At 43.0% G+C, this 26,511-nt stretch overlaps 1 protein-coding gene across 1 annotated transcript in view; it reads left to right on the top strand.

The window, feature by feature from the left end:
- Positions 1–1,501: 1,501 nt before the first annotated feature.
- Positions 1,502–26,511, top strand: part of LOC119792139 (estrogen receptor beta-like) — a 39,262-nt gene continuing 14,252 nt past the window's right edge. Inside the window, exons 1-7 of the mRNA XM_038298623.1 lie at positions 1,502–1,666; positions 13,585–14,077; positions 16,672–16,859; positions 16,937–17,053; positions 18,574–18,924; positions 20,923–21,061; positions 23,496–23,629. Coding sequence (XP_038154551.1) covers positions 13,653–14,077; positions 16,672–16,859; positions 16,937–17,053; positions 18,574–18,924; positions 20,923–21,061; positions 23,496–23,629 — 1,354 coding nt within the window. The 5' untranslated portion in view covers positions 1,502–1,666; positions 13,585–13,652. The remainder of the gene's footprint in view (positions 1,667–13,584; positions 14,078–16,671; positions 16,860–16,936; positions 17,054–18,573; positions 18,925–20,922; positions 21,062–23,495; positions 23,630–26,511) is intronic.

Genomic DNA, 26,511 nt, shown 5'->3' with positions numbered 1-26,511 from the left:
TCTGGGTCAAGGTCAGGACTCCTCCATGCTCTGTGCTCTTCAGCATGGGCGCCGTATGGTGAAGAACGTTAGGACGGTTCTAAGGGCCCTTGACTGAGGGGGGCCCAAAAGAAGAAGATTTGCCCCACTGTATTTTTCAAACATAAAAAGAAAATCCATCAGTAAAATCAATAACGGGCATTTTGCTCCTCCCGGGGCTTAAATGCCATGCCCACCTCATTTGACGTAATGATAACCAAAGAAACAAAATAACTAGAAAATGTGTAAATAAGCAGCAGGGTGCTAAAAATGTCCGTGGCTGAAAAATGCAGCGCCCCAATCAGGAACTAGCTGTGGGTCTAGATTGTGCAACAACGGAGGGACATGAGGGTGAAAAAGAGCGGGGATCCAGGTGGAAAAAGCGTCCCACCTCACTCTTCTAGCTGGTTTATCTTCACCAGTCGTTTGACCAATCAGAGGCCTCCTGTCTGCGGCACTGTCTGCGCTCTCCTACAATTTGGGAGAGGTGCGGCAGAGTGTCAGCGGAAGGGGCGGGGCATATCTGGGTTCACTGCAACACACAAGCAGACCACATTGTTTCTGAGTATAAATCAGCCTTTAGTTACGGTAACAGCTAAACGCTAGAAGGTGTTTAGCAGGATATTTACATGAAATAACTGCCTTTGCTCCTGCATGGCAACAGTTGACCCCCCCAGTGACAGGTGACCAACATTATGTTCAGGGGCCGTTAGCATCAGTACAGAGTCAGTGGGAATTTACCTATTTTCACCATTTGATATATATATATATATATATATATATATATATATATATATATATATATATATATATATATATATATATATATATATATATATATATATATATATATATATATATATACACAAAATAAAGAAATAAAAACATTAATTTTTTAAAGAATAATTATGAACTATAAAATAGCTATAAAATGAAATGTCCTCCAGTAGTTTCTACTGTATCCTGGACGGCTGCAGTGCATTGGGTCGCCTCCAGGATTTAAATCTGTCACTATTAATACACTAGTTAGATTTTTATATTCAAGTTAAAATACAAGCATTTAAAAGAAATCTATAAATCTGGATCATTCTCATGAAGCAGCCTAACGAAAAATACATGTTTTATTGTCATTACACATTTACATGAATGAAAAATAATCTCTCAGGGTATCAAAATAATCTGTCCTTTCATGAGGTTTTTGTGAAACCTAATGGGAATATATTTTCACAATCTTAAACCTATTTTTAATTCATGTGTTCATAGATACAGCTGTGCTTTCTGACTGGATGTAAATTTAAAGTTAATGTCTATTGAACTTTTTTATGTTCTGATATTTTATATTTTCATTAAAGCTGGCGTAATGTTGGTTCGGGGTGAGGCCCCAAGCTCCTGGCGGTCCCCCTGCTGCTCAGTTCAGACCTTCGAACCCCCCTCTGTGCGTCGGAGGGGGCGTGGCCGATGACGTCCCAGTGAGCCAGCTTCAGCTCGGAGTGGGGAGGGGGGTGCATGAAGTTCTGTGATACCTCCGGACTCTGTGCCGCGGATGTTTTAAAGTTTGCTTCCTCCTCGCGGAGCTCCGGGACGCTCTGCAGCTGCAGCTTCGGAGGCAGAGAGCGGATCGAGGAGAGAAGCTGCGGGTCAGAGACAGGTTGGTGCTTTTTGCTGATTCTCTGCAATGCTGGGCTGGGGGAGCGGAGGTCCTGGAGATCCTGGGGATCCTGCAATCAGAACGGGAATCCGCTCATAGACGTTCGGTTAGAAAGAAAGAAGAGGAAGAGTTTACTAAATTTAGTCTGTTGTTCTGCTTCATCAGAGCTCTGCAGCCTGAAACTGGTCTACTGACCCAAAGAACCAGAATTAATCAGAGGATTATTAATTTTTAATATCAGAGAAATAACTGATTGTTAATATATAATATCAGAGGAATAACTGATTGTTAATCTATACTATCAGAGGAATGACTGATTGTTAATCTATAATATCAGAGAAATAACTGATTGTTAATCTATACTATCAGAGGAATAACTGATCCTTAATCTATAATATCAGAGGAATAACTGATTGTTAATCTATACTATCAGAGGAATGACTGATTGTTAATCTATAATATCAGAGGAATGACTGATTGTTAATCTATAATATCAGAGAAATAACTGATTGTTAATCTATACTATCAGAGGAATGACTGATTTCTAATGTATAATCTGAGAGGAATAATAGGTCCCTAATCTATAATATCAGAGGAATAACTGATTTTTAATCTATAATATCAGAAAAATAATTGATTGTTAATCTATAATGTCAGAGAATTAATTTATCCTTAATCTATAATATCAGAGGAATAACTGATTGTTAATCTTTAATATCAGAGGAATTACTGATTTCTAATCTATAATCTGAGAGGAATAATAGGTCCTTAATCTATAATATCAGAGGAATAACTGATTGTTAATCTATACTATCAGAGGAATGACTGATTGTTAATCTATAATATCAGAGAAATAACTGATTGTTAATCTATACTATCAGAGGAATGACTGATTTCTAATGTATAATCTGAGAGGAATAATAGGTCCCTAATCTATAATATCAGAGGAATAACTGATTTTTAATCTATAATATCAGAAAAATAATTGATTGTTAATCTATAATGTCAGAGAATTAATTTATCCTTAATCTATAATATCAGAGGAATAACTGATTGTTAATCTTTAATATCAGAGGAATTACTGATTTCTAATCTATAATCTGAGAGGAATAATAGGTCCTTAATCTATAATATCAGAGGAATAACTGATTGTTAATCTATACTATCAGAGGAATGACTGATTGTTAATCTATAATATCAGAGGAATGACTGATTGTTAATCTATAATATCAGAGAAATAACTGATTGTTAATCTATACTATCAGAGGAATGACTGATTTCTAATGTATAATCTGAGAGGAATAATAGGTCCCTAATCTATAATATCAGAGGAATAACTGATTTTTAATCTATAATATCAGAAAAATAATTGATTGTTAATCTATAATGTCAGAGAATTAATTTATCCTTAATCTATAATATCAGAGGAATAACTGATTGTTAATCTTTAATATCAGAGGAATTACTGATTTCTAATCTATAATCTGAGAGGAATAATAGGTCCTTAATCTATAATATCAGAGGAATAACTGATTGTTAATCTATAATATCAGAAAAATAATTGATTGTTAATCTTTAATATCAGAGGAATTACTAATTTCTAATCTATAATCTAAGAGGAATAATAGGTCCCTAATCCATAATATCAGAGAAATAACATTATTCTAAATGACCGGAAAAGTTCTAAATATGAATTTCTTCATTTGTAAAATCTTTGGTTAAATGTTCAAAGTTTAACGTATATATTGGTCAGTCAACCCGTTCTTTTCTAAAGGAAGTAGGGCTGGATTATGGAAGAAAAAGAAACATTCATGCCTGATACCTGAACCGGCACAGCATGGCCGGGCCGCTGCAGGGACCCACAGCGCCTTCCGTCTCACTCGTCTCCCCTCGTGACACCCGTGTCAAACTTTCACTCAGTCTCTCTGTCTGGATTGAATTGGTTGGAATCAAGCAGATTTACATGAACTGAAATTTGGGGAGTTCAACATTGTTTCAGACATATAAATCTTTTATAAGATGTCCTGTCCTGCAGCTTAGACTTTTAGAAGATACATTTAAAACGTTCTGGAGCAAAAGAACAAACATTTCACTTTTAGTTTTATCATCACATTTTGTTAGTTTCTCCATAATTAAAATCAGCTTTCACTTAATTTCAGTTCATTTTATTTCTATGCTCCAATTCCATTCCTGTCTTCTCAGGTCACTTTATAGATCCAGACTAAGCAGATCCTCCGATCAGATTAAAGGTAGAGAAACCAGCTGATTGCATCCAGTCCCTGACTTTAGCTATAAGAGAGAAACAGGACTTAACACTGAAAAAAAGGCCAAGCTCCAACGTCTATAATCTAAGGTGTTGATGGCAGCAGCACAGCTGATAAAGCTTATAGTTAGAGTGGCTCATGTTATCCCGATCTATCTCTATAGTTATGCTGCTATAGGCTTAGACTGCTGGAGGACATAGGGACCCATTTTTCATTACTCTATCTCTGTTCTCCCACTTTGCACAATCTTTTAGTTCAATCTCTAACATTCTGCTCTCTCTTCTATTTCTCATAGTAGCTTCATCTGGTCTGTTCCTGTTTGGCTGTGACTCCATTAGTTTTACTGTTGGTAAATAAAATCAAAGCATCAGGTTATGTTTATATCACATATTTGAAGGATTTGGAAGAGTCTTAATAAGAAAAAAAACTATTCTAAATTAATGAATTAAAGGTGTTGGTCTGATTTCCTCAACTAATAGTGTTCTACAGAGAGCCAATAACCTAACAGGGTGTGCGGGGAAGCTGGAGTACCCAGAGAGAAGTCAGGCCAGCAGCGGGAGAACAGACTAACTCCATCCAGAAAGATCCCAGGCTGGGATTCAAAGCATTTTAAATGTTACTTATTAGCTGATTAGCTTTTGGGGCTTAGCAAGGCAAAGGTTAGCATGTAACCTTGTTCAGTAGGAGATAAAACAGTTTGTCTTTTCAGACTTTACTCCTTAAAACCTGATTTACTGTTTTTATCAGGAACCTAAAGGAGTGTAGCTAAAATATTTTAGAACTTTATTATTAGATTCGTTTCTCCTGTAGATTCTGTGGAGGTGATATTTGCTATAAGTTAAAGAACAACGAGTTAACTTTTCCTGGAGTCCCTCAGCCTGCCTCTCCCTGTCAGCCTCCAGAGCAGCAGAGCAGACCTTAGCGTATCATTTGCTAAGATCCAGACCTAGATGAGAACAGACTTTAGCGTAGCAGCTTCTATAGAACATTTTCTGGACCTTCCAGCCTGTTCAGCCTTGAAAATCCTCCCAGTGTAATTCTTTGTGTCAGGCTGGAAATATCAGATTCCTCTGATGTGGGGGAGTCAAGGAGTGTGTGTGTCTTCCTGTTTGACCATCTGAGTGAGGACCGTTTTTCCTGAAGCAAAGACCGGTTGCTATAGCAACACCATTTGTCCTGGTCCTCATAAGCTATTTTGCAAACAGTTGGGTTTAGAGCTAAATGTTTAGTTTAGGTTGAGGGTGAGGTCTGCACTTGTTACCTTTAAGGCATAGAAAGGGTTAACACACGGTCCTCACTACATATAGCAGGACAGGGGTGTGTGTGTGTGAGCGTGAAGGGGAGGATGGAGGGAAGTCCTGCCATAACCTGCAGTCCAACTACATCCTCTTCCGTTCTCGTCTTTCTGGTTGTAAAGAATTCCTCCAGTTGGCGCCAAAGTCTCACCAAGGACCCCCCGACACCCCCACCCGCCACGCCCCCAACATCCAGGCCAAAGGTCCTTGATACTGATACAGTAGAGGAAGATACGAGCGGCTGTACGGCTCTGAACGCAGCTTTATTTGCCTGCTGCTGGTTTCCAGGCAGGTGAGGCGGCGGTGAGGAGCGGCCGCCAGGCCTCCTTATTGTTACTGTGGTTACGGGGCCAACAGACCTGCTCCCCTGATTGGACTGAAATGAATTCCATGAAAGATTTCCTCCCAACTGTTCTGCCTCCAGACTGAAGCAGGCTGGGTTACATAGAGCAGCTGGTTGATGTTCACTGAGTGACGTGTCAACAGGTTCCTGTTGATTAAAGTCCTGATCTAATAGAGACCATAAAAGGAATCTGATCATAGGATGGTCTGAGAGGACAGTGGATTCAGCATAACCAGCTCAGATTCCAGGAGAAAACACCCTGCAGAGACATGGATGAGCTGCAAATATAAAAAACACTGCAAGCACATAAATTATGTTAAAAAAACAATCTAGACTTTTGGAAAAAGCTTCCTGGATGGAAATTTGGAAACAAAGTCCTGTGTATTGTTTTTTAAAACTTTTTCAGGACTGTGAGCTGGAGGACTGAGAATCCTCACCGGCATAAAATCAAGGAAAAAAACTGCAAACTAGTTCTGTATGACGGAAGATGTCCATGATAATTTAACTAAGGTTCTGCTCCTGTGGGCGGAGCTAACCTCTCCCCCTAGTGGTGTGGAGGACTTCTGAGCTACTTTCCAGCTTTTCTTACCTCCAAGTCAGCGTTTTATGTCTTTGAGTTTTTATGGCTGTTTTTGTGTTTGCAGAACTTTCATTATTGTCTGCTTGCAGGTAAAGAACAGCATAGCAGACCCACTGAATGAGTGTGTCTGCGAGCAGAAACTCCTTTAGAACATCTGTATGGATTCCTTCAGATGCTCCCCAGGCCACAGTTAAACTGTGCTGGTCGGGCTTGGGTCAGACTGAGCTTTATGACCAGGGGCCCGGGTCGGTTCCGGTCAGGTCGGGTCAGATTCACTGGAAGGAGAGCTGCTGTGTTGGGAATTGGAGCTCAGAAGTCCATTTTACCGTTTTACTGAAGCTGGGTTGATTCTAGCTGGAGATGTTCTTTAGAGGACATTCAAGAACATACATCATCAGAAAGAGCAGGCAGCTCAGCAAATGGGTCAGGGAGAAAGTTCTGGAACCATTTAAAGCAGGTTTGGGTTCTAGAATAATCTGAGCACCATCCTGGAAGAAAGCCAGCAGAGGTCAGTGAGAAGAAAAGAGTTTTTGGCTTAATTTCTGCCACAACGTTCAAAAGAATAAGAAAAGTTTTTGTAACAAGACTGGTTAGATTTATGCACAAAGAAAATATAATAATCAAAGATCGGTTTCATATTAATGCATTTTGCTCCTTGTTATTTGATCACTGCTGCACTTTATTAAATGAAAATGTCTCTCTCTAAGAGCTGCACTAAACTAAATGTCATGTTACATTCACTCCGTGAACGACCATAAAAGCTGACGTGTGTCATGAATTGGTGCTTTAGAAATAAATTCAATTGAAATGGAAAATATTGAAACAAAGAGTGACAAATTTAAAGGGGTCTGAATACTTTCTGTACCCACTGTAACATTTTAAATTTTATTCTGGATTTAACAGGAAGCCAATGAAGAGAAGCCAGGATAGGAAAGATATGATCTCTAATTTTCATCAAAACTCTGGCTGCAGCATTTTGGATCAACTTAAGACTTTTAACGACAGTTTGTGGACTTTCTGATAGTAAAGAATTACAAAAGTCCAGCCTTGAAGTAAAAAATGCATGGACTAGTTTTTGCAATATTCCGCAGATGAAAGAAGGAAATTCTAGAAACTTCTTTGATATGGGATTTAAATGATCAAAAACAACACCAAGATTTTTTACTTTATTATCTGAGATCAGTTTAATCCCATCCAGATGAAGCAGAACCATCCAGGTTGGTTTGTTTTTCTGAAAAGTTTTAGTTCCTGATGTGTCTGAAAATATTACAGCGATTAAAACTGAACCAGATAAAGTTCTGTTGCTTCATTCGTCCTTTGGTTATTTTCTGTGATTAGGAAGAGGCTCCAGAGGCTGAGATTAGAGGGATGACCTCCAGAGGAGGCATCTTGTTCTGTAATGGAGCTGCAGCAGTGACAGCTGACAGGTGAAATGACTTCCTGTAATCAGCCTGTCCGCACGCTGCTCCGTCCTCCATCATGTGTGATCCTCAGTCTGACAGCCTGCAGGGAGGAGGCTGCCTGGTCCTACTGTGGTGCAGCACGGCGCTCAGTAACAGGGAGGAGAAGACAAACATGGAAATGCTCAGCTTCTAGGTTTGTTCTTCAGGCTTCTATCTGAGCTCCGTGTGTAAAGATGATTTGGTTCTGCTCCTAAAATATCTGAGATGTTCCGTCTTTCTCTGTACTTCTCATCTGTTATTGAGTCATCATGGATTTCAGCACATTTCTACTAAAACTTACAGCTGTTAACTCTAAAAGCTGGAGTGAAGCTTTCCTGCTGTAGGTCGGGGCAGATCAGCAGATTTATTCCTGCTCTTCAGTTTTTGAATTCAGTCTAATTTAAAATTTAATTAGAATCTATTGTGTGATTAATTGATTATTGCAACAGGCAAAGTCAAGACTTGAGATATGAAATTGAAGGAAATGGATGCAGTGCTAACGATGAATATAAAGAGAAATAATTCACTTATAGATCTGAGTTAAATTTAATAAATCATTTAATCATTTTAGATCATTCCGTTCCTAACTGAACTAATCAGGAGGATAATGCAGTATGTCAGCAGGTGATTTCTTAAAGCACATAGTCTGACCTCTGACGAGAAAGGGTACTTTGTTGAAACAGGGAGTAAAAGGAAAAACTGAAGGCCGGCTGTGAGGTGGCTGGGTGAGCTAAGCTCTGAGCTGAGCTCTACCTGAGCTGAGCTCCGCAGCAAACAGGGCTGAGCTCTCCTGGCATCTGGCCTTAAACCCAGTTACCATAACAGCCGCCATGTTAACCAGGACACCAGGTGGCAGTTTGGCTTTCAGCCTCTCAGATGTTTCTTCTCCATCCTGATCGGCTCCTGGAAGTTTATGCCTCAGTCCCTGATGCAGCTGGATCATAGAAAGCCTTTTTATGGTCTGTTTTATACCTTCAGCTGAGGACCTCCGTTTGCAGCAGAGCGCCGCCGCCTGTCTGGCTTTTATTCCACCGCCAGCATTTTGCCCAGAGGAGTTGTCACCGCGCTAAGCAGGAAAATCAAGGAAAAATATCTCTGGCCACATCTGTCCATCCCAAACTGTAGTTAGAAGGTAATTCAGAAGGAAATTATCTGTGACAAGAGAAAAATGTCTGTTTGTCGGAGCAGATCGCCCTGACACGGAGAGCTGGCTGTTTTCTTCGCTGAGCTGCTTGGTGAGAACTTCCTGTAAAGTTAGACGCTGAAATAAAGGATAAAATTCCACATAAAGACTAGTCCTCAGTCAGTTTGTTCAAGTCCAAAGCCATGATTAGTGGATTAAACTCAGCAGAGTTTAAAATGATGGAGACCAGCTGGAGGTGGAACAGAGCAGTTCATCAGATCACAAAAAAAAGACCCTCCTCATCAGACTCACACCGTTCGTACTCAGACTGTTTAGACTCAGACCGTTTAGACTCAGACCATTTAGACTCAGACCGTTTCGACTTAGACTTGGACCGTTTCGACTCAGACCGTTTAGACTCAGTCCATTTAGACTTAGACTCAGACCATTTAGACTCAGACAGTTTAGACTCAGACCATTTAGACTCAGACCGTTTAGAGTCAGACCGTTTAGACTCAGACCGTTTAGACTCAAACCGTTTAGACTCAGACTCCCACTGTTTAGACTCAGACTCGCACCGTTTAAACTCGTTTTTAGTTTAGTTCAGTTTTTTGTTTAGTATAGTTCAGCTTTTAGTTAGATTAGTTTAGTTTTTAGTTTATGTTCGTTTTTAGTTTGGTTTAGTTTTTAGTTTATTATGTTTAGTTTAGTTTTTAGTTTAGTTTAGTTCAGTATTTAGTTAAATTAGTGTAGTTTTAAATGTAGTTTAGTTCAGTTTTTAGTTAGATTAGTTTAGCCTAGTTTTCAGTTTATTGTAGGTTTTAGTTTAGTTTATTCTAGTTTTTGGTTTATTTTAGTTTTTAGTTCGGTTTAGTTTAGTTTTGTTTTTAGTTCAGATTTTAGATTAGTTTCGTTTAGGTTTTAGTTTATTTTAGTTTAGCTTTTAGTTAGATTAGTTTAGTTTTTAGTTTAGTTTAGTTTTCAGTTTATTTTAATTTTAGTTTAGTTTTTAGTTCAGTTTTTAGTTTAGTTTAGTTCAGTTTTTAGTTAGATTAGTTTAGTTTTTAGTTTAGTTTACTTTAGATTTTAGTTAAATTAGTTTAGTTTTGTTTATTTTTCATTTTAGTTAGTATTAGTTTAGTTAAGTTTAATGTTTAGTTTAGTTTATTTTTTAGTTTAGTTTAGTTTTTCTTGAGTAAATGAAAGGCTGGGAAAAAAATAAGTATTAAATTTAAATAGTGAAGAAAAGACCAAGAAAGTAATCAGTCAGAAGGGGCCAAATCAACCAGTCCCCCTGAAACCCTGAACAGGGGCATGTTCATTTTCAATGACACAATAACAGTTAAAGGTCAAGAGCACTGCTGCTGAGCAAGGAAGGCGGTCCCTCGGTAATCCAGTCGCAGCGAGTGATCCAAGCACCAGGTCCCTTTCTGCTGTCCGGTGGGAAACATTTGGATGTGGTTTTTACCCGGTCCTGCTCCTGGCCCCGGGGCCGGTGGGGTTCCAGCTGTGGGTCCCCGCCTGCATTAATTGGCTGTTATCCATGGCGATTCTTGTTGTTAGGAGGTCTGCCCAGGTCTGTTATGATGGACTGCAGTTGAAGGCCTGGGCAGACGGTACCGTATATCTATGATCTCCTGGGGATACAGAGGTGGAATTACCTTTAGCTAAACTTTTCCAGCTGACCTGTCCATCTTCTCTTGTTTAAATAAAATTTTACATTAATCAGAGATTTTAATTCTATTAAAGGTTTTAAATCAGTTAATTTCTTATCTGCACCTAAAGTACCTGCATCTCACTTCTTAGGCCATCTTTACTCTAGATTATAAATCTAGATTGGTTGGTCCCAAATCTGTAGACTAACTAATCAGAGGAGCAAAGACCCAACTGGACTACCGCCGTCTTAAAATGGCTCCAGACTTGTAAACATGGTAGTGACTGACAGTATGGATCTGTTTCGAACCTCTGAACCGTGGCCTAGTTTACACTGGACGGTTTTTTACTCAGAGGTCAATGATTGTTGACTAGAGGAAGGAAGCAGTGAGCCTCTCATCCTCTGGGAAACTGGTCAGAGTACCACTGATACAAGCTAAAATAATATTTCATAGCAAACACCTTTACAGGCCGTGGCTCAGTAGAAGAGAGACCATCAGTCCATCAGACCAGGTTCTGATGCAGGGAGGGGAGGAGAGGAGGAGCCTGTAGAAGCAACAGACATCCCACCCAATTTATCTTTAAGACGATATCACTTCATATTTGCCACACATTCTGTTTCATCATCTGTGTTCAGCGTAGTGGTTTGAATGCTGTAGACCTATGCAGCGGACCTGTGCTGCACCTATGCTGTAGACCTATGCTGCAGACCCATGCTGCAGACCCATGCTGCAGACCTATGCTGCAGACCTATGCTGCAGACCTATGCTGTAGACCTATGCTGCAGACCTATGCTGCAGACCTATGCTGTAGACCTATGCTGTAGACCCATGCTGCAGACCCATGCTGCAGACCTATGCTGCAGACCCATGCTGCAGACCTATGCTGTAGACCCATGCTGCAGACCCATGCTGCAGACCTATGCTGCAGACCTATGCTGTAGACCTATGCAGCGGACCTGTGCTGGACCTATGCTGTAGAACCATGCTGCAGACCCATGCTGCAGACCTATGCTGTAGACCTATGCTGTAGACCCATGCTGTAGACCTATGCTGCAGACCCATGCTGCAGACCCATGCTGCAGACCTATGCTGCAGACCTATGCTGTAGACCTATGCTGTAGACCTATGCTGCAGACCTATGCTGTAGACCTATGCTGCAGACCCATGCTGCAGACCTATGCTGTAGACCTATGCTGTAGACCTATGCTGCAGACCTATGCTGTAGACCTATGCTGTAGACCTATGCTGTAGACCCATGCTGTAGACCTATGCTGCAGACCCATGCTGTAGACCTATGGTGCAGACCTATGTTGCAGACCTATGTTGCAGACCTATGCTGCAGACCTATGCTGCAGACCTATGCTGCAGACCCATGCTGTAGACCTATGCTGCAGACCCATGCTGTAGACCTATGCTGCAGACCTATGTTGCAGACCTATGCTGCAGACCCATGCTGTAGACCTATGCTGTAGACCTATGCTGTAGAGCCATGCTGTAGACCTATGCTGCAGACCCATGCTGTAGACCTATGCTGTAGACCTATGCTGTAGAGCCATGCTGTAGACCTATGCTGCAGACCTGTGCTGCAGACCCATGCTTTAGACCTATGCTGTAGACCTATGCTGTAGACCTATGCTGCAGACCCATGCTGTAGACCTATGCTGTAGACCTGTGCTGTAGACCAGGTGTCATCAACGTAGCAGAAGCTGTGGTGTTTCCACATTAGGGAAGATCATCGCTTTTTTACACTTCCTCCATTCAGAGGTTGGCCAGAGTTAGTGACACTGGAGATCCCATCAATCAGATCCCATCAATCAGATCCCATCAATCAGATCCCATCAATCAGATCCCATCAGTTAGATCCCATCAGTCAGATCCCATCAGTCAGATCCCATCAGTCAGATCCCATCAGTTGGATCCCATCAATCAGATCCCATCAATCAGATCCCATCAATCAGATCCCATCAATCAGATCCCATCAGTTGGATCCCATCAGTCAGATCCCATCAGTCAGATCCCATCAGTCGGATCCCATCAATCGGATCCCATCAATCAGATCCCATCAATCAGATCCCATCAATCAGATCCCATCAGTTGGATCCCATCAGTCAGATCCCATCAGTCAGATCCCATCAGTCAGATCCCATCAGTCAGATCCCATCAGTCAGATCCCAGCAATCAGATCCCATCAATCAGATCCCATCAGTCAGATCCCATCAATTAGATCCCATCAATTAGATCCCATCAGTTGGATCCCATCAGTTGGATCCCATCAGTTGGATCCCATCAATCAGATCCCATCAGTTGGATCCCATCAGTTGGATCCCATCAATCAGATCCCATCAGTCAGATCCCTTCAATCAGATCCCTTCAATCAGATCCCATCAGTCAGATCCCATCAGTTGGATCCCATCAGTCAGATCCCATCAGTTGGATCCCATCAGTCAGATCCCATCAATCAGATCCCATCAGTCAGATCCCATCAATCATATCCCATCAATCATATCCCATCAGTCAGATCCCTTCAATCAGATCCCATCAGTTAGATCCCATCAGTCAGATCCCATCAGTCAGATCCCATCAGTTGGATCCCATCAGTCAGATCCCATCAGTCAGATCCCATCAGTTGGATCCCATCAGTCAGATCCCATCAATCAGATCCCATCAATCATATCCCATCAATCAGATCCCATCAGTCAGATCCCATCAATTAGATCCCATCAGTTGGATCCCATCAGTCAGATTCCACCAATCAGATCCCATCAGATGTCATCATGTTTGAAGTAATTTGAGGGAAACCAGGTCCAGCAGGGTCCAAACAATTGGTTCCTTTATTGTTCCTGTTGCTTCACAGGTGGGTCTCCAGGTGAAAAGGGAAGTGATGCTGAGGGACAGCAGTGTTAGTCCTGGATCCAGGTCAGATGCTAAATCTTGTTTGCCAGGAGAGGAAAGCGTCATTCTGTTCCTTCTTAATATATTTCAGAAAGTCTATATCAGAATCCTTTCTGGCAGGATGTACTTCAGCAGGAGGTGCATCTTCTGCTGGTCCTTCTAAGTTGCACTTGTCCATCGATTCAGCTACATTTGGTCTACCTTTTGACATTTATTTAAAGAAGTTGGGGGGGAGGGGGAATTAACTCAATAACCTTTTCTATCAGATGGAGACATTTGCTTTTTCTTATACGCTTCCATAATTCATTTTTTTTCTTTTGACAGGATTTATGTCCAGCCAAACATGCAACGGATGAAGATCTGATCCAGAGACTCCTCATTGTCCACTCAGAATGGCGTCCTCCCCTGGACTGAGCCCTGACCCTCTGCCCATGCTTCAGCTGCAGGAGACAGACGCAGTCAAAGAACCAGACAGACCTGCCTCTCCTGGACTCCTCCCCACCATGTACAGTCCTCCAGTGGGCTTAGACAGTCACACTGTCTGCATCCCCTCTCCTTATACGGACAGTAGTCATGACTACCATGGACACGGACCCTTGACTTTCTACAGTCCATCTGTCCTGGGCTATACCAGGGCACCTATAACAGACAGTCCGTCCTCCCTGTGCCCCCCACTTAGCCCCTCTACGTTTTGGCCTTCCTACAATCACAGCACACCTTCTCTTACTCTGCACTGCACCCAGCCACTTGTCTACCATGAAACCAGCCCCCATGGCCCCTGGTTGGAGTCCAAACCCCACAGCCTGAACCCCAGCAGGTAGGAATAACGAGCCTCACATTTCGGAGACATCCAGTAATGACCAAGCCGGTAGTGGTTCATGTATTTGTACCTAAAGTCATTGTTTGGTAAAAGCTGTTTGTCCTGCATGCCAAATAAGTGCAGTGTCGCTTCAAACCTGAAGCAGAGGAGAACCGTAATGTGCAGAACTGAACTACAGATTTCAGCAGGAAACAGAGGACTCCCAGAAAACTACGCTGGACATTAGAGAAACACAGTCATCATCTGTGTTCCACCTTCAGAGACACAACAGGAAGCTGCTTGAATGAGCACTTAGGATTCATTAAAGGGGCAACAGAAGCTGCAGTGTTCGTTAACAGGTTTAGTTGGTTTTCCATCTCATTAAGATTAGTGTGGCTTTTTGGATTAGTGTAGTTTGCCAAAACAATGTCGGACTCCGTAATTTTCTCTGGTCCCCTCCCTGATCTGACCAGTGATGACATGTTTAGCCGCATGTCGTCATTCAACCGCTGGTTATCTAGGTGGTGTCCTGAAAACAACGTGGGTTACATTAATAATTGGCAATCTTTTTGGGGAAAGCCTGGTCTGATTCAGAGAGACGGCATCCATTCCACTTAGGAAGGTGCAGCTCTTCTTTTTAGGAATCTGGCCGAATGTATTAGTCCTCCAAAACCCTGACCACCCAGGGTGCAGACCAGGAAGCAGAGTCGTAGTTTAATGTGGCGCTCACACCAAACCTGAAACATGCAGAAATTGTGAAAGTGCTTTTGCCTGCCAGACGTTCTTCTAGCTAGCGAAAACAATTTGCACATCAGGCAAAAAATCTCCAACCATGTCAGGCAGCCTGTTGGCTGTCAGTTTAACCTCAACATGACAGAGAGACATTTACAGAGGGACTTGTACGGCGGTATTTCCTTTGGAGGGCAAACTGAAGGAAGCCGCTAGTTTCTCTGGGTCAACCAGATTCTCGAGATAGTTTGGTATGACGGCATTCAGACGGTGGTAGATCAGAAATAAAAGTTTTTGATTGGAGAGGCCTACCAGGCAGACAGAGTGAAGGAGAGGGAGCAGCTGATGGAAGCTAGCTCTGGAGTCTAACAGAGAAAGGGACAGGTGACGACTAGCCTGTGCCTGTGCTGGAGATAAGGGAGGGAGATGAACAATACTCCTAGATCTTTTTATTTGAACCCCTTAGGAGCATTCCTCCATCCTTTGACCCTTTTCCCCATTTGACAAACAAGCTTTATCTCCATTGTTCCCCATCACTGTACCTCACAGCAACATCTAGTCCCAGTTTCAGATTTTTCTGCGAGTTTTGGCTTGCGTACTTCGCAGGTGCGACTGCACTCTTGTTTTGCTGTTTTCGCCAAAGGTGTACCTGTCGTCACACTAGTATCATGACCCTGGCCTCGCCCCCCAAAGCTACAGTAGGGACGACTTGGTAATCATTTGCTTTGGTTGTGATGCACCTGACTCTCTGACTGGGGAAAACTGAATATCTTTTAAAAAATTCCAAATAGTAAATCCTAAATAATCAAAGTGAGCACGACTCCAACTGAGAAAAAAAGTAAAACAATAACTTTAGTTCAGTGATCTTAATATCACTTTCATCAGAGTTTTTTTTGTTAATGACTCCATTTTTGATAATCAAATGAATTTATGTTGCCTTACATGTAAATATATATTAATATCCTGTATAGCACTTCTGGATAGATGCAAACTACATTTCATTGCTCTGTACTTCTGATGATGTAATGAGAATGAAGTTGAAATCCAATCTATTCTATTCTCTTCATTGGCTTCCTGTTAAATCCAGAATAGAATTAAAAATCCTCCTTCTTACATATAAAGCCTTAAATGACCAAGCTCCATTTGATATCAGAGATCGGATTGTTCCTTATGTTCCTAACAGAGCACTTCGCTCTCAATCTGCAGGTTTACTAGTGGTTCCTAGAATTTCTAAAAGTAGAATGGGAGGCAGGTCTTTTAGTTATCAGGCTCCTCTCCTGTTAAAAGTGAGTTTTCCTCTCCACTGTCGCTGCATCCATGCTCAGTGTGAGGGATGCTCAAGAGTCAAGTGGAGGCTTTCATGTCTCTACCTGCTCATATGGGAGCAGAGAATCCTGTGAGTTCGATGATTGGATGCAATCAGCTGCTTTTCCTTTGAAACTTTGAACCAATCAGATTTGAGGATCTGGTTTAATTATCTCTGGAAAGCATCTTGGGATGATGTGTTGTGAATTGGAATTGAAAACTGAATTGAAAATTGATTTGAATTAAAGGAGCCCTTTAAAGGTGTGTGTGTGGTTGGGTGGGTGGGGGGGTGGCAGAGGGGGTTGTTGTAAGCCCTATTTTAATTTGTCACTTGCAATATGTGTTGTGTGTTGATTGTTTCTATGGTTACAGTGAAAACTTTCAGGTTAATCAGGAGGTAATGTTATCAGTCATTATATGTGGAGCAACCTGACAACCACTGATGTTTTAATCATCTGATAGCTTTTATTTCCAGCCAGCAGAATCTGAATAAGGACCAACCAGCCAGTGAGTGATGATGATGATGGGAGGCTGTCGTTGCCACTCAGTCTGTTTTCTTCCTGCTGCTCTGTCCTCAGCTGCAGCAAGCTGCTGGGGAGGAAGTCAGAAGAAGAAGCAGAGGGAGGGAAGTCCTCCTCTTGCTCATCCTCTGTAGGGAAAGCAGACATGCACTTCTGCGCCGTCTGTCATGACTACGCATCTGGCTACCACTATGGCGTGTGGTCGTGTGAGGGCTGCAAAGCTTTTTTCAAGAGGAGTATCCAAGGTATTCCCCTCCCTCTAAGCCCCTCATATCCTCATTAGTTTGCTTCATCACTTAGAAAAACTTGTTCTTGTCTCCAGGACACAACGACTACATTTGCCCTGCAACAAACCAATGCACTATAGACAAGAACCGTCGTAAAAGCTGCCAGGCCTGCCGCTTACGGAAATGCTACGAAGTGGGCATGATGAAGTGTGGTAGGCATCATCAACCATCTCTCCACCATCATGTCCACAACAAGTCATGCAGTTTTAAACAAATAGCTTCAGATTATTTCACTGAAAACACTGTTCAAATGTAGGAAAGTACAGTTGCAGCATAATCATGCTGTGGAAATCTGAATCATAAGTGGGAAGGATGTTTGCTAACCAGCTGCTACTCAAAGGCAAACATCAAAGAACATGAAAAGATTTGGAATCAACAGATGAAAGTTATCTAGAAATGTTAGAAGAGCAGCATTACAGATATTAAGGTTTACAATAGAAACAATAAAGGAAAATAAATATTATTTACCTGCACTGAGAATTATTTATATTATTTATATTATTTTGCATCATCCAGTCAGATCGATTCAGTTTTCTGTCTAAGGAAAAGCAGTTGATTGCATTCATTCAGCATCCATCCATCCATCCATCCATCCATCCATCCATCCATCCATTCATCCATCCATCCATTCATCCATCCATCCATCATCCATCCATCCATCCATCCATTAATCCATCCATTAATCCATCCATCCATCCATCCATTAATCCATCCATCCATCCATCATCCATCCATCCATTCATCCATCATCCATCCATCCATCCATCCATCCATCCATCCATTAATCCATCATCCATCCATCCATCCATCCATCCATCCATTAATCCATCATCCATCCATTAATCCATCATCCATCCATCCATCCATCCATCCATCCATTAATCCATCCATTAATCCATCCATCCATCATCCATCCATTAATCCATCCATCCATCCATCCATCAACCATTAATCCATCATCCATCTATCCATCCATCATCAATCGATCCATCCATACATCCATCGATCCATCCATCATCCATCCATCCATCCATCCATCCATCCATCCAACCATTAATCCATCCATCCATCCATTAATCCATCCATCCATCCATCCATTAATCCATCCATCATCCATCCATCCATCCATCCATCCACCCATCCATCCATCCATCCAACCATTAATCCATCATCCATCCATCCATCCATCCATCCAACCATTAATCCATCATCCATCCATCCATCCATCCATCCATCCATCCATCCATCCATCCATCCATCCATCCATCCATCCATTAATCCATCATCCATCCATCCATCCATCCATTAATCCATCCTCCATCCATCCTCCATCCATCCATCCATCCATCCATCCATCCATCCATCCATCCATCCATCCATCCATCCATCCATCCATCCATCCATCCATCCATCCATCCAACCCAGAACCTTTTTGCTGCCAGGAAGCAGTTTTTACCCACTGTAACACTGAGCAACCCCATTAACAATAAAAAAGTTGAATAAAACATAATTATTAAATGATGTTTTATTCCACTAGAAGCGGTAGTTTCCTTTAGAAGTGATGTTCTCCAGGATTGAATGTCACACAGAGTCCTGATCCCAGACGGACCGCTCTGATCCCTCACAAATGTTTGGTCCCCCATTCATTCTCTCTGGCCTTCTTGTCCACTAGGTGTGAGGCGTGAACGCTGCAGCTACCGCGGGGCCCGGCATCGCCGTGGAGGGCCCCACCTTAGAGATGCATCAGACAGAAGTTTGATGAGGGTCGGGATGGCTCCACGCGCTCAGCGTCTTCCCCCACTGGACCTGCCTCTCTCCCCGCCGGCTCAGCTCAGCCACGCTAACCCGACGGCCATGACCCCTGAGGAGTTCATCTCCCGGATCATGGAGGCAGAACCGCCTGAGATCTACCTGATGGAGGACCTGAAGAAGCCCTTCACTGAGGCCAGCATGATGATGTCTCTCACCAGCCTGGCAGACAAGGAGCTGGTGCTCATGATCAGCTGGGCCAAAAAGATCCCAGGTAAGAAGCTTAACATCTCCTTAGATGAACATTTTCTGCTGGTCTTCATGGATAGGTAGGAGAAAGTCAAAGGTCTGAGTTTGGCTTTAACTTCGGTTTCCCTCCCATCTGCATCTTTTCCTGCTCACAGGCAGCTTCCAGACGTTGATTGAAGGAGCTCACAAAGACTCTAGCTTTGAATGAAGACTTTTTTTTTCTGATTTGCTGTGATTTGGTTCATTCTCTCCGAAATGAAAATGAGTTCACATTTTCTGCTCTGAGATGAGAGCTAGCAGCTGGGAGAGGCGCCGTCTGTCAGGTGAAACACGGATTCTGTTTGTTCAGTTATTTTATGGTTAAAATGATTCCTCTTTGGTGAAAGCTTCTTTTAAACCCCGAAGCACCAAGAAAACCATTTAGAGGAGAAGATGAGCTGCATCTGAATGTTTGGCTCTGATCTAATATGAGCCTGAATAAAGAGAGCCTGATATGTTACAGCTTAAATGTAAAACAGGTCAGGCTCTGCCCCATTTAAATAAGCTTATAGTTTGTTCTACTGGGAGTCTGGGAGTTGCTCTAAAAGACAGATGAAATAAGTTATGACATTAATAAACAAAATAAAAATTAAAAATTAAAACAGTTTTATAACAACAGTTTCAATTTCACAAGTTCAGTATTTCAAAGAGCTACAAAAATGTCTTTTTCACATGCAGGTACAGTGGGGAGAACAAGTATTTGATACACTGTTGATTTTTCAGGTTTTCCCACTTCCAAAGCTTGTAGAAGAGTAATTTTTATCATAGGTACTCTTCAACTGTGAGTGATGGGGTCTAAAACAAAAATCCAGAAAAATACAATGTATGATTTTTAAATATTTAATTTCCATTTTATTGTGTGAAGTAAGTATTTGATCATCTATCAACCAGTAAGAATTTTGGCTCTCACAGACATGTTAGTTATTCTTTAAGAAGCCCTCCTGTTCTCCACTCATTACCTGTATTAACTGCACCTGTTTGAACTCATTGCCTGTATAAAAGACACCTGTCCGCACACTCAATCAATCACACTCCAGCATCTCCACAATGCCCAAGACCAGAGAGCTGTGTAAGGACATCAGGGATAAAATTGTGTACCTGCACAAGGCTGGGATGGGCTACTGGACAATAGGCAAGCAGCTTGGTGAGAAGGCAACAACAGTTGGTGCAATTATTAGAAAATGGGAGAAATACAAAATAACGGAAAATCTCCGTCGGTCTGGGGCGCCATGCAAGATCTCACCTCATGGAGCATCATTGATCTTGAGGAAGGTGAGGAATGAGCCCAGAACTACACGGCAAGACCTGGTCAATGACCTGAATAGAGCTGGGACCACAGTCTCAAAGAAAACAATCAGTAACACTCTACGCCGTCAAGGATTAAAATCCTGCAGTGCACGCATGGTGCCCTTCCTCAAGCCAACGCATGTCAAAGCCCGTCTGATGTTTGCATCGCCTCCGGGATGAACCAGGCCTCCATTTGATCCTGCAGCTGAACTCCAGGACAATCACCATCCTGGTGATCAAGGAAGGTCTTTCCTCCGGTTCTCAGCTGCTGTTGCTTGAGGCTCCTTTTGCTCCTCCGTTTCCACATGTTCTGGATTCAGAGACGGTGTCTGACAGCGGTTAGCTAGAGCCAGTGGTCCTCCCTATCATCTGACATCAGCCAGCTGCTCCCCTGCTTCTTTCCAGGCTGAAACCTACAGTAAGAACCTGAACCAGTGTACTTCTGGACTGGACTTAAAGCAGACGTCATATGATAAGCAGATGATGGCATCTGATAGCTGCTGATGCTAAGTTTCAGGATGCATCCGTCGGTTGGTCTTTAGCTGTGGGAATCTGTATCTGCAGAGTTCATTCTGATGCCTTCCTAACATCTGGGATCCTGCCGTGTGATTGGCCGATTCGACGACCAGTCGCTGTTCATCTGGATGTTTATTTTAGGTGATTTGAAGTAACAGCTTGTCTTTATCCTCCTCCCCAGGCTTTGTGGAGTTGAGTCTAGCAGACCAGATCCACCTGCTGAAGTGCTGCTGGCTGGAGATCCTGATGCTGGGCCTTATGTGGAGGTCTGTGGACCATCCTGGGAAGCTCATCTTCTCTCCGGACTTCAGACTCAGCAGGTCAGAAAGTTTTCTACCATCTGGTGTCATATTTGTTTCTAAGATCTGCCGTCCTCTCAGGCTGTACGATGAACATTCAGAAAATATGGTTGAGTTTATTTTGGGATGTTTTCAAAATGCAGTAGCCCGGGACAGTCCCCATTTAGTAGCACCTGTCCCTGGAAATGTCCCCGTTGATTTGACCCGTTATGAATTAAATGTTGCGTGTCGATGGTTATTACGGTAGGAAGAGCAGAAACAGCTGGCCTCTTTGTGACACTGTTAACGTTAAGATGTGGGACAGAGTGCACCCCTTTTAAAACAGAAGAAGAAGAAGAGGAGGAAAAAGAAGAAGGTCATTTTCAGAGCTGATGGTGGTATTATGGTGAGTGTGTCAATCGATTCATTTTATTTAGATTGGACTGATCCTTATGATAAATGTTTGGTTCATGCTCAGGTAAAAAACAGATAAATATTTAAATAGGCCTTTGGTGTTTTTTTTCTGTCTTTTACTAAATATGAAGAGCCAAAAAGTAACATAAACCCAGTTAATTAACAACAGGTAAGAAAGGAGCGCAGGTTGCGGCCGGCACGGATAAAATAGACTCAGATATGATATAACAGAATGATGGAAAACTTCCTGTAAGGAGCTGATCTGGTTTAGTGGTTCTCCAAGAAACACCAACGGTTCCTCTAAAGATGTTAAAATGATCGGGGATGTTTAATTTATGTCTTTCCCTTGTAAGTTATTGTAAGTAGAGTTACAAGTACGTAGTTTAGCTGATTTATAAGCTGAGGCTTCCAGGCTCTGGGGTGGTTTTCTACCATTCAGTTTTGTAGAGATGAAAGTTCCTCATGAAAAAAATAAGTCAGTAACAGGAGAACTGAATGGGACAAGATCTGCATGATCTGAGAATGATGAAGAGATGGTGTTACCATGGAAATAAGGAGGTGAAGGATAATCTCTCTTTGCCTGATGATTCCCTCTGATAGGATTCTAGACAAAGTCTTAAACCAGGAAGATCTTTCTGGTCTAAATCTTCCTGTGAATGTTTTAATGTGGACTCTGTTATTGTTCCAGGCAACCAGTGAACCTCAGTTCTTCTCTGATCTTCATGGAAAGGTCTCACCTGTGTGCAGCAGTTCTCAGTCTCCAACCCCTGGCTGCTCTCCAGCACCACTTGTCTTCAAGTACCAACGGTGTGGGATCTCCCTCACATTCTCCTGGACCTCTGGGCTTCAGTCCTCTTTCCTGATCTGCTTTCTCCCCTCAGACTGATCAGGAAATTCAGCTGACTTCCTGCAGATCTGCGCTTCCAGATTCTTGTTGACTTTTAAATAAAATTTTAAAATTCACTGGTTCTGGTTGTGATTCGGCGGGGGCGTCAAAGAAATACAAACCAACACGCAGGATCATCAGTCAAGTCTGACTCAGCAGAACTGTAGAATACCCTCCGAAAGATTGCAGACTCGACTGATGGTTTTCAGTATTTATTTCCAGGCTCCATGAAAGTAACTTGTTGAAACCATTGTTATAACTTGTGCCTCCTCCGGGGGTTACTCTTTATCTTGCAGATGTTTATTATTCATACTGTTACTTATCTCCTTTTTGTTTTCCTTAAACTTCTTACTTTTATCGGTAGTTTGTTCTGTTTTTGCCTCCGTTTTTCCAGTGTGATACTGACAGGAAGTAGTTAGCGGTTTTTCAAAATAAAGCTCATTATAACCAAAAACTCAAAACCGAGCAATTTGCATATCAAAACACATGAAATACATTTCTTATGGTAAATACAAATCATGAACTGTATTTTATACGCTTAAATCATGAAAATAAATGCGTTGAAAAGTAGCTCAACTATATGGTAAAGGAATATTTGATTGTTTTTAATAACCAAACGGGTGGTTTGCTACAAGAACCTCTGTCAGGTTTGTGCAGTGAACCTATATCACTGCCTAAAGCCTGGCATACTGTACACTGTGCAATTTTCGGGAAAATTTTACAGTCGAGCGAGAATTTTTCGATCAGGCCGACTTTCAGCTTGTTCGTGAGTCGTGTGGTGTACAGGGGGCTACAAGGGGCGATCAGCCTCTAACGACCACCTCACCATCAGGAATCGTCAGGTCAAACATGTTTAATGTTCTCCCCACCGTCATTTGCAAATCGCTCAGTGCGCAAACAAAGATTCTTCTTCTTCTTCTTCCTCTCAGATGTAACCACAGCAGCATGGTGGGGATGCATTGAGTGAAATGGAGTTCTTTCTGTAAAACTGACAGACTGTTCAGAGGTCCAAAGTCCTTTTTCAGCTAAAATAAAACCTGCATTTTATAGAACTGTGATCAAACATAAATCAGAACATGTTTACTTTTTAGTTTTGTTGTACGGTGATCTAATATAGTAGTGCTCAGCTTTGACCAGCATCCATCTCTCTGATTGGCTGCTTCTGTGTCTCTTCAGGGAGGAGGGACAGTGTGTGGAGGGCATCATGGAGATCTTCGACATGCTCCTAGCAGCAACCTCTCGTTTCCGGGAGCTGAAGCTGCAGAGGGAGGAGTACGTCTGCCTTAAGGCCATGATTCTCCTCAACTCTAGTGAGTATCACCAACACCCTGCAGAACGAGCAGAGAGCTGCACCAAGGTCACACAAAGATACAGAGTGTACTTGGCTGTGTGTAATCAGTAAGGCAATGTGTGCTTTAGGTCCTTATGTAACCTAGATAGCTCTGACCCTCTGCTCTACTCAGGCTCTGGAGGCTCAGGAGGTGCAGAATCTGCCACCACATCTCCAGAACACACTATGAAAACAAAAAACAACAATCAGCACAGTCTCTGTACTCAGAGCCAGACTACAGCTGCTTCACCTACTTCCAGCGCATTGCTGGTTTATTTTGTTCCCAGAAATTCATCTTTCAGAGAGTTAAATGTTTAATCTCCTGTCAGTTTTTACCATAAAGGATTAAGTTCAGGAGTGCTTGATAAAGTCTGAACATGTGAAGCAGACAGGTTTCTGATCAGCATGAAGGACGAGTCCAAGTAGAGAAAGCAAGAACTGAGGCATTTCTCTCACATCACTGACGGCTTCTTACCCCAAAACATTCGTCCCTTCAGTGTGTGAAGCTCTCATTTCCTCTTTTCTGTTAGATTCTTATTATATTGAGGATATCTTGACATGTTTCTATCATAAATAGACCCTATCATTTCTTCGAACCTCATTAAGCTTTTTTAGTTTTATTGATAAATCAGGGGAAGCTTTTCCCTGCTGGTTTCTAGTTACATGGGGATGAACTGACCTGCCAGCTTGTTTCCAGTGGTTACGGCGCCCACTTCTGGCCAGCAGACACTGAGCTCAGTTCATTCATCCGCTTCTTGGTGGGTCCTGAACATTTCTGTTAGAATGCAGGACTGGACCTCCTGAGGAACCAGTGAAGGGAAGCTGGGGGGTGGACGGGTAGAAAGCTGAACCTCGGCTGTGGTTGTAGGCGGACAGGTTGATCTACAGCCTCTCCTCTGCTCCACCCTCTCAGGTTTCATCCAGACAGTTTGTTACAGAGTCTTGGTGGTTCTGTGACAGGCCAGATGGCCCAGATGAAGGGACCGTGCAAACATCCAGGCCTCAGACCAGGTTTCAGTTGGCTTGGAGATGACTTGGTTTTAGGAGCAAATAAAGTCAGTTATTGCTTTATGGAGCTGCAGTAATCCAGTTTCATTTGCTCTCCGCATTTTATATGATACAGAGTTTTCATCGGGTTTCTCCTGCTGTTGTTTTTGAACGCTTCTCATCTGACCCTCAGCACGAAAACTGTTAAACATCTGGGAAACTTTCATGACTACAACCTACCTGAACACATAGATAAGGCACCTTCACCAGGTGTAACAGAACCAGCACCTTCACTTGGTGTAACTAGCACCTTCACCAGGTGTAACACAACCAACACCTTCACCAGGTGTAACCAGCACCCTCACCAGGTGTAACACAACCAGCACCTTCTCCAGGTGTATCCAGCTCCTTCACGAGGTGTAACACAACCAGCACCTTCTCCAGGTGTATCCAGCACCTTCACCAGGTGTAACACAACCAACACCTTCACCAGGTGTAACCAGCACCCTCACCAGGTGTAACACAACCAGCACCTTCTCCAGGTGTAACCAGCACCTTCACGAGGTGTAACACAACCAGCACCTTCTCCAGGTGTAACCAGCACCTTCACGAGGTGTAACACAACCAGCACCTTCTCCAGGTGTATCCAGCTCCTTCACGAGGTGTAACACAACCAGCACCTTCTCCAGGTGTATCCAGCACCTTCACGAGGTGTAACACAACCAGCACCTTCTCCAGGTGTATCCAGCTCCTTCACGAGGTGTAACACAACCAGCACCTTCTCCAGGTGTATCCAGCACCTTCACCAGGTGTAACACAACCAACACCTTCACCAGGTGTAACCAGCACCCTCACCAGGTGTAACACAACCAGCACCTTCTCCAGGTGTATCCAGCACCTTCACCAGGTGTAACACAACCAGCACCTTCACCAGGTGTAACCAGCACCTTCTCCAGGTGTATCCAGCACCTTCACCAGGTGTAACACAACCAGCACCTTCACCAGGTGTAACCAGCACCCTCACCAGGTGTAACACAACCAGCACCTTCTCCAGGTGTAACCAGCACCTTCACGAGGTGTAACACAACCAGCACCTTCTCCAGGTGTATCCAGCTCCTTCAACAGGTGTAACCAGCACCTTCACTTGGTGTAACTAGCACCTTCACCAGGTGTAACACAACCAACACCTTCACCAGGTGTAACCAGCACCCTCACCAGGTGTAACACAACCAGCACCTTCTCCAGGTGTATCCAGCTCCTTCACGAGGTGTAACACAACCAGCACCTTCTCCAGGTGTATCCAGCACCTTCACCAGGTGTAACACAACCAACACCTTCACCAGGTGTAACCAGCACCCTCACCAGGTGTAACACAACCAGCACCTTCTCCAGGTGTAACCAGCACCTTCACGAGGTGTAACACAACCAGCACCTTCTCCAGGTGTAACCAGCACCTTCACGAGGTGTAACACAACCAGCACCTTCTCCAGGTGTATCCAGCTCCTTCACGAGGTGTAACACAACCAGCACCTTCTCCAGGTGTATCCAGCACCTTCACGAGGTGTAACACAACCAGCACCTTCTCCAGGTGTATCCAGCTCCTTCACGAGGTGTAACACAACCAGCACCTTCTCCAGGTGTATCCAGCACCTTCACCAGGTGTAACACAACCAACACCTTCACCAGGTGTAACCAGCACCCTCACCAGGTGTAACACAACCAGCACCTTCTCCAGGTGTATCCAGCACCTTCACCAGGTGTAACACAACCAGCACCTTCACCAGGTGTAACCAGCACCTTCTCCAGGTGTATCCAGCACCTTCACCAGGTGTAACACAACCAGCACCTTCACCAGGTGTAACCAGCACCCTCACC

The sequence above is a fragment of the Cyprinodon tularosa genome, unplaced genomic scaffold (genome assembly GCF_016077235.1).
Source record: "Cyprinodon tularosa strain WSP-4 unplaced genomic scaffold, ASM1607723v1 ctg410, whole genome shotgun sequence".
NCBI lineage: Eukaryota > Metazoa > Chordata > Actinopteri > Cyprinodontiformes > Cyprinodontidae > Cyprinodon > Cyprinodon tularosa.
This window is presented reverse-complemented; position numbering and strand designations above follow the sequence as displayed.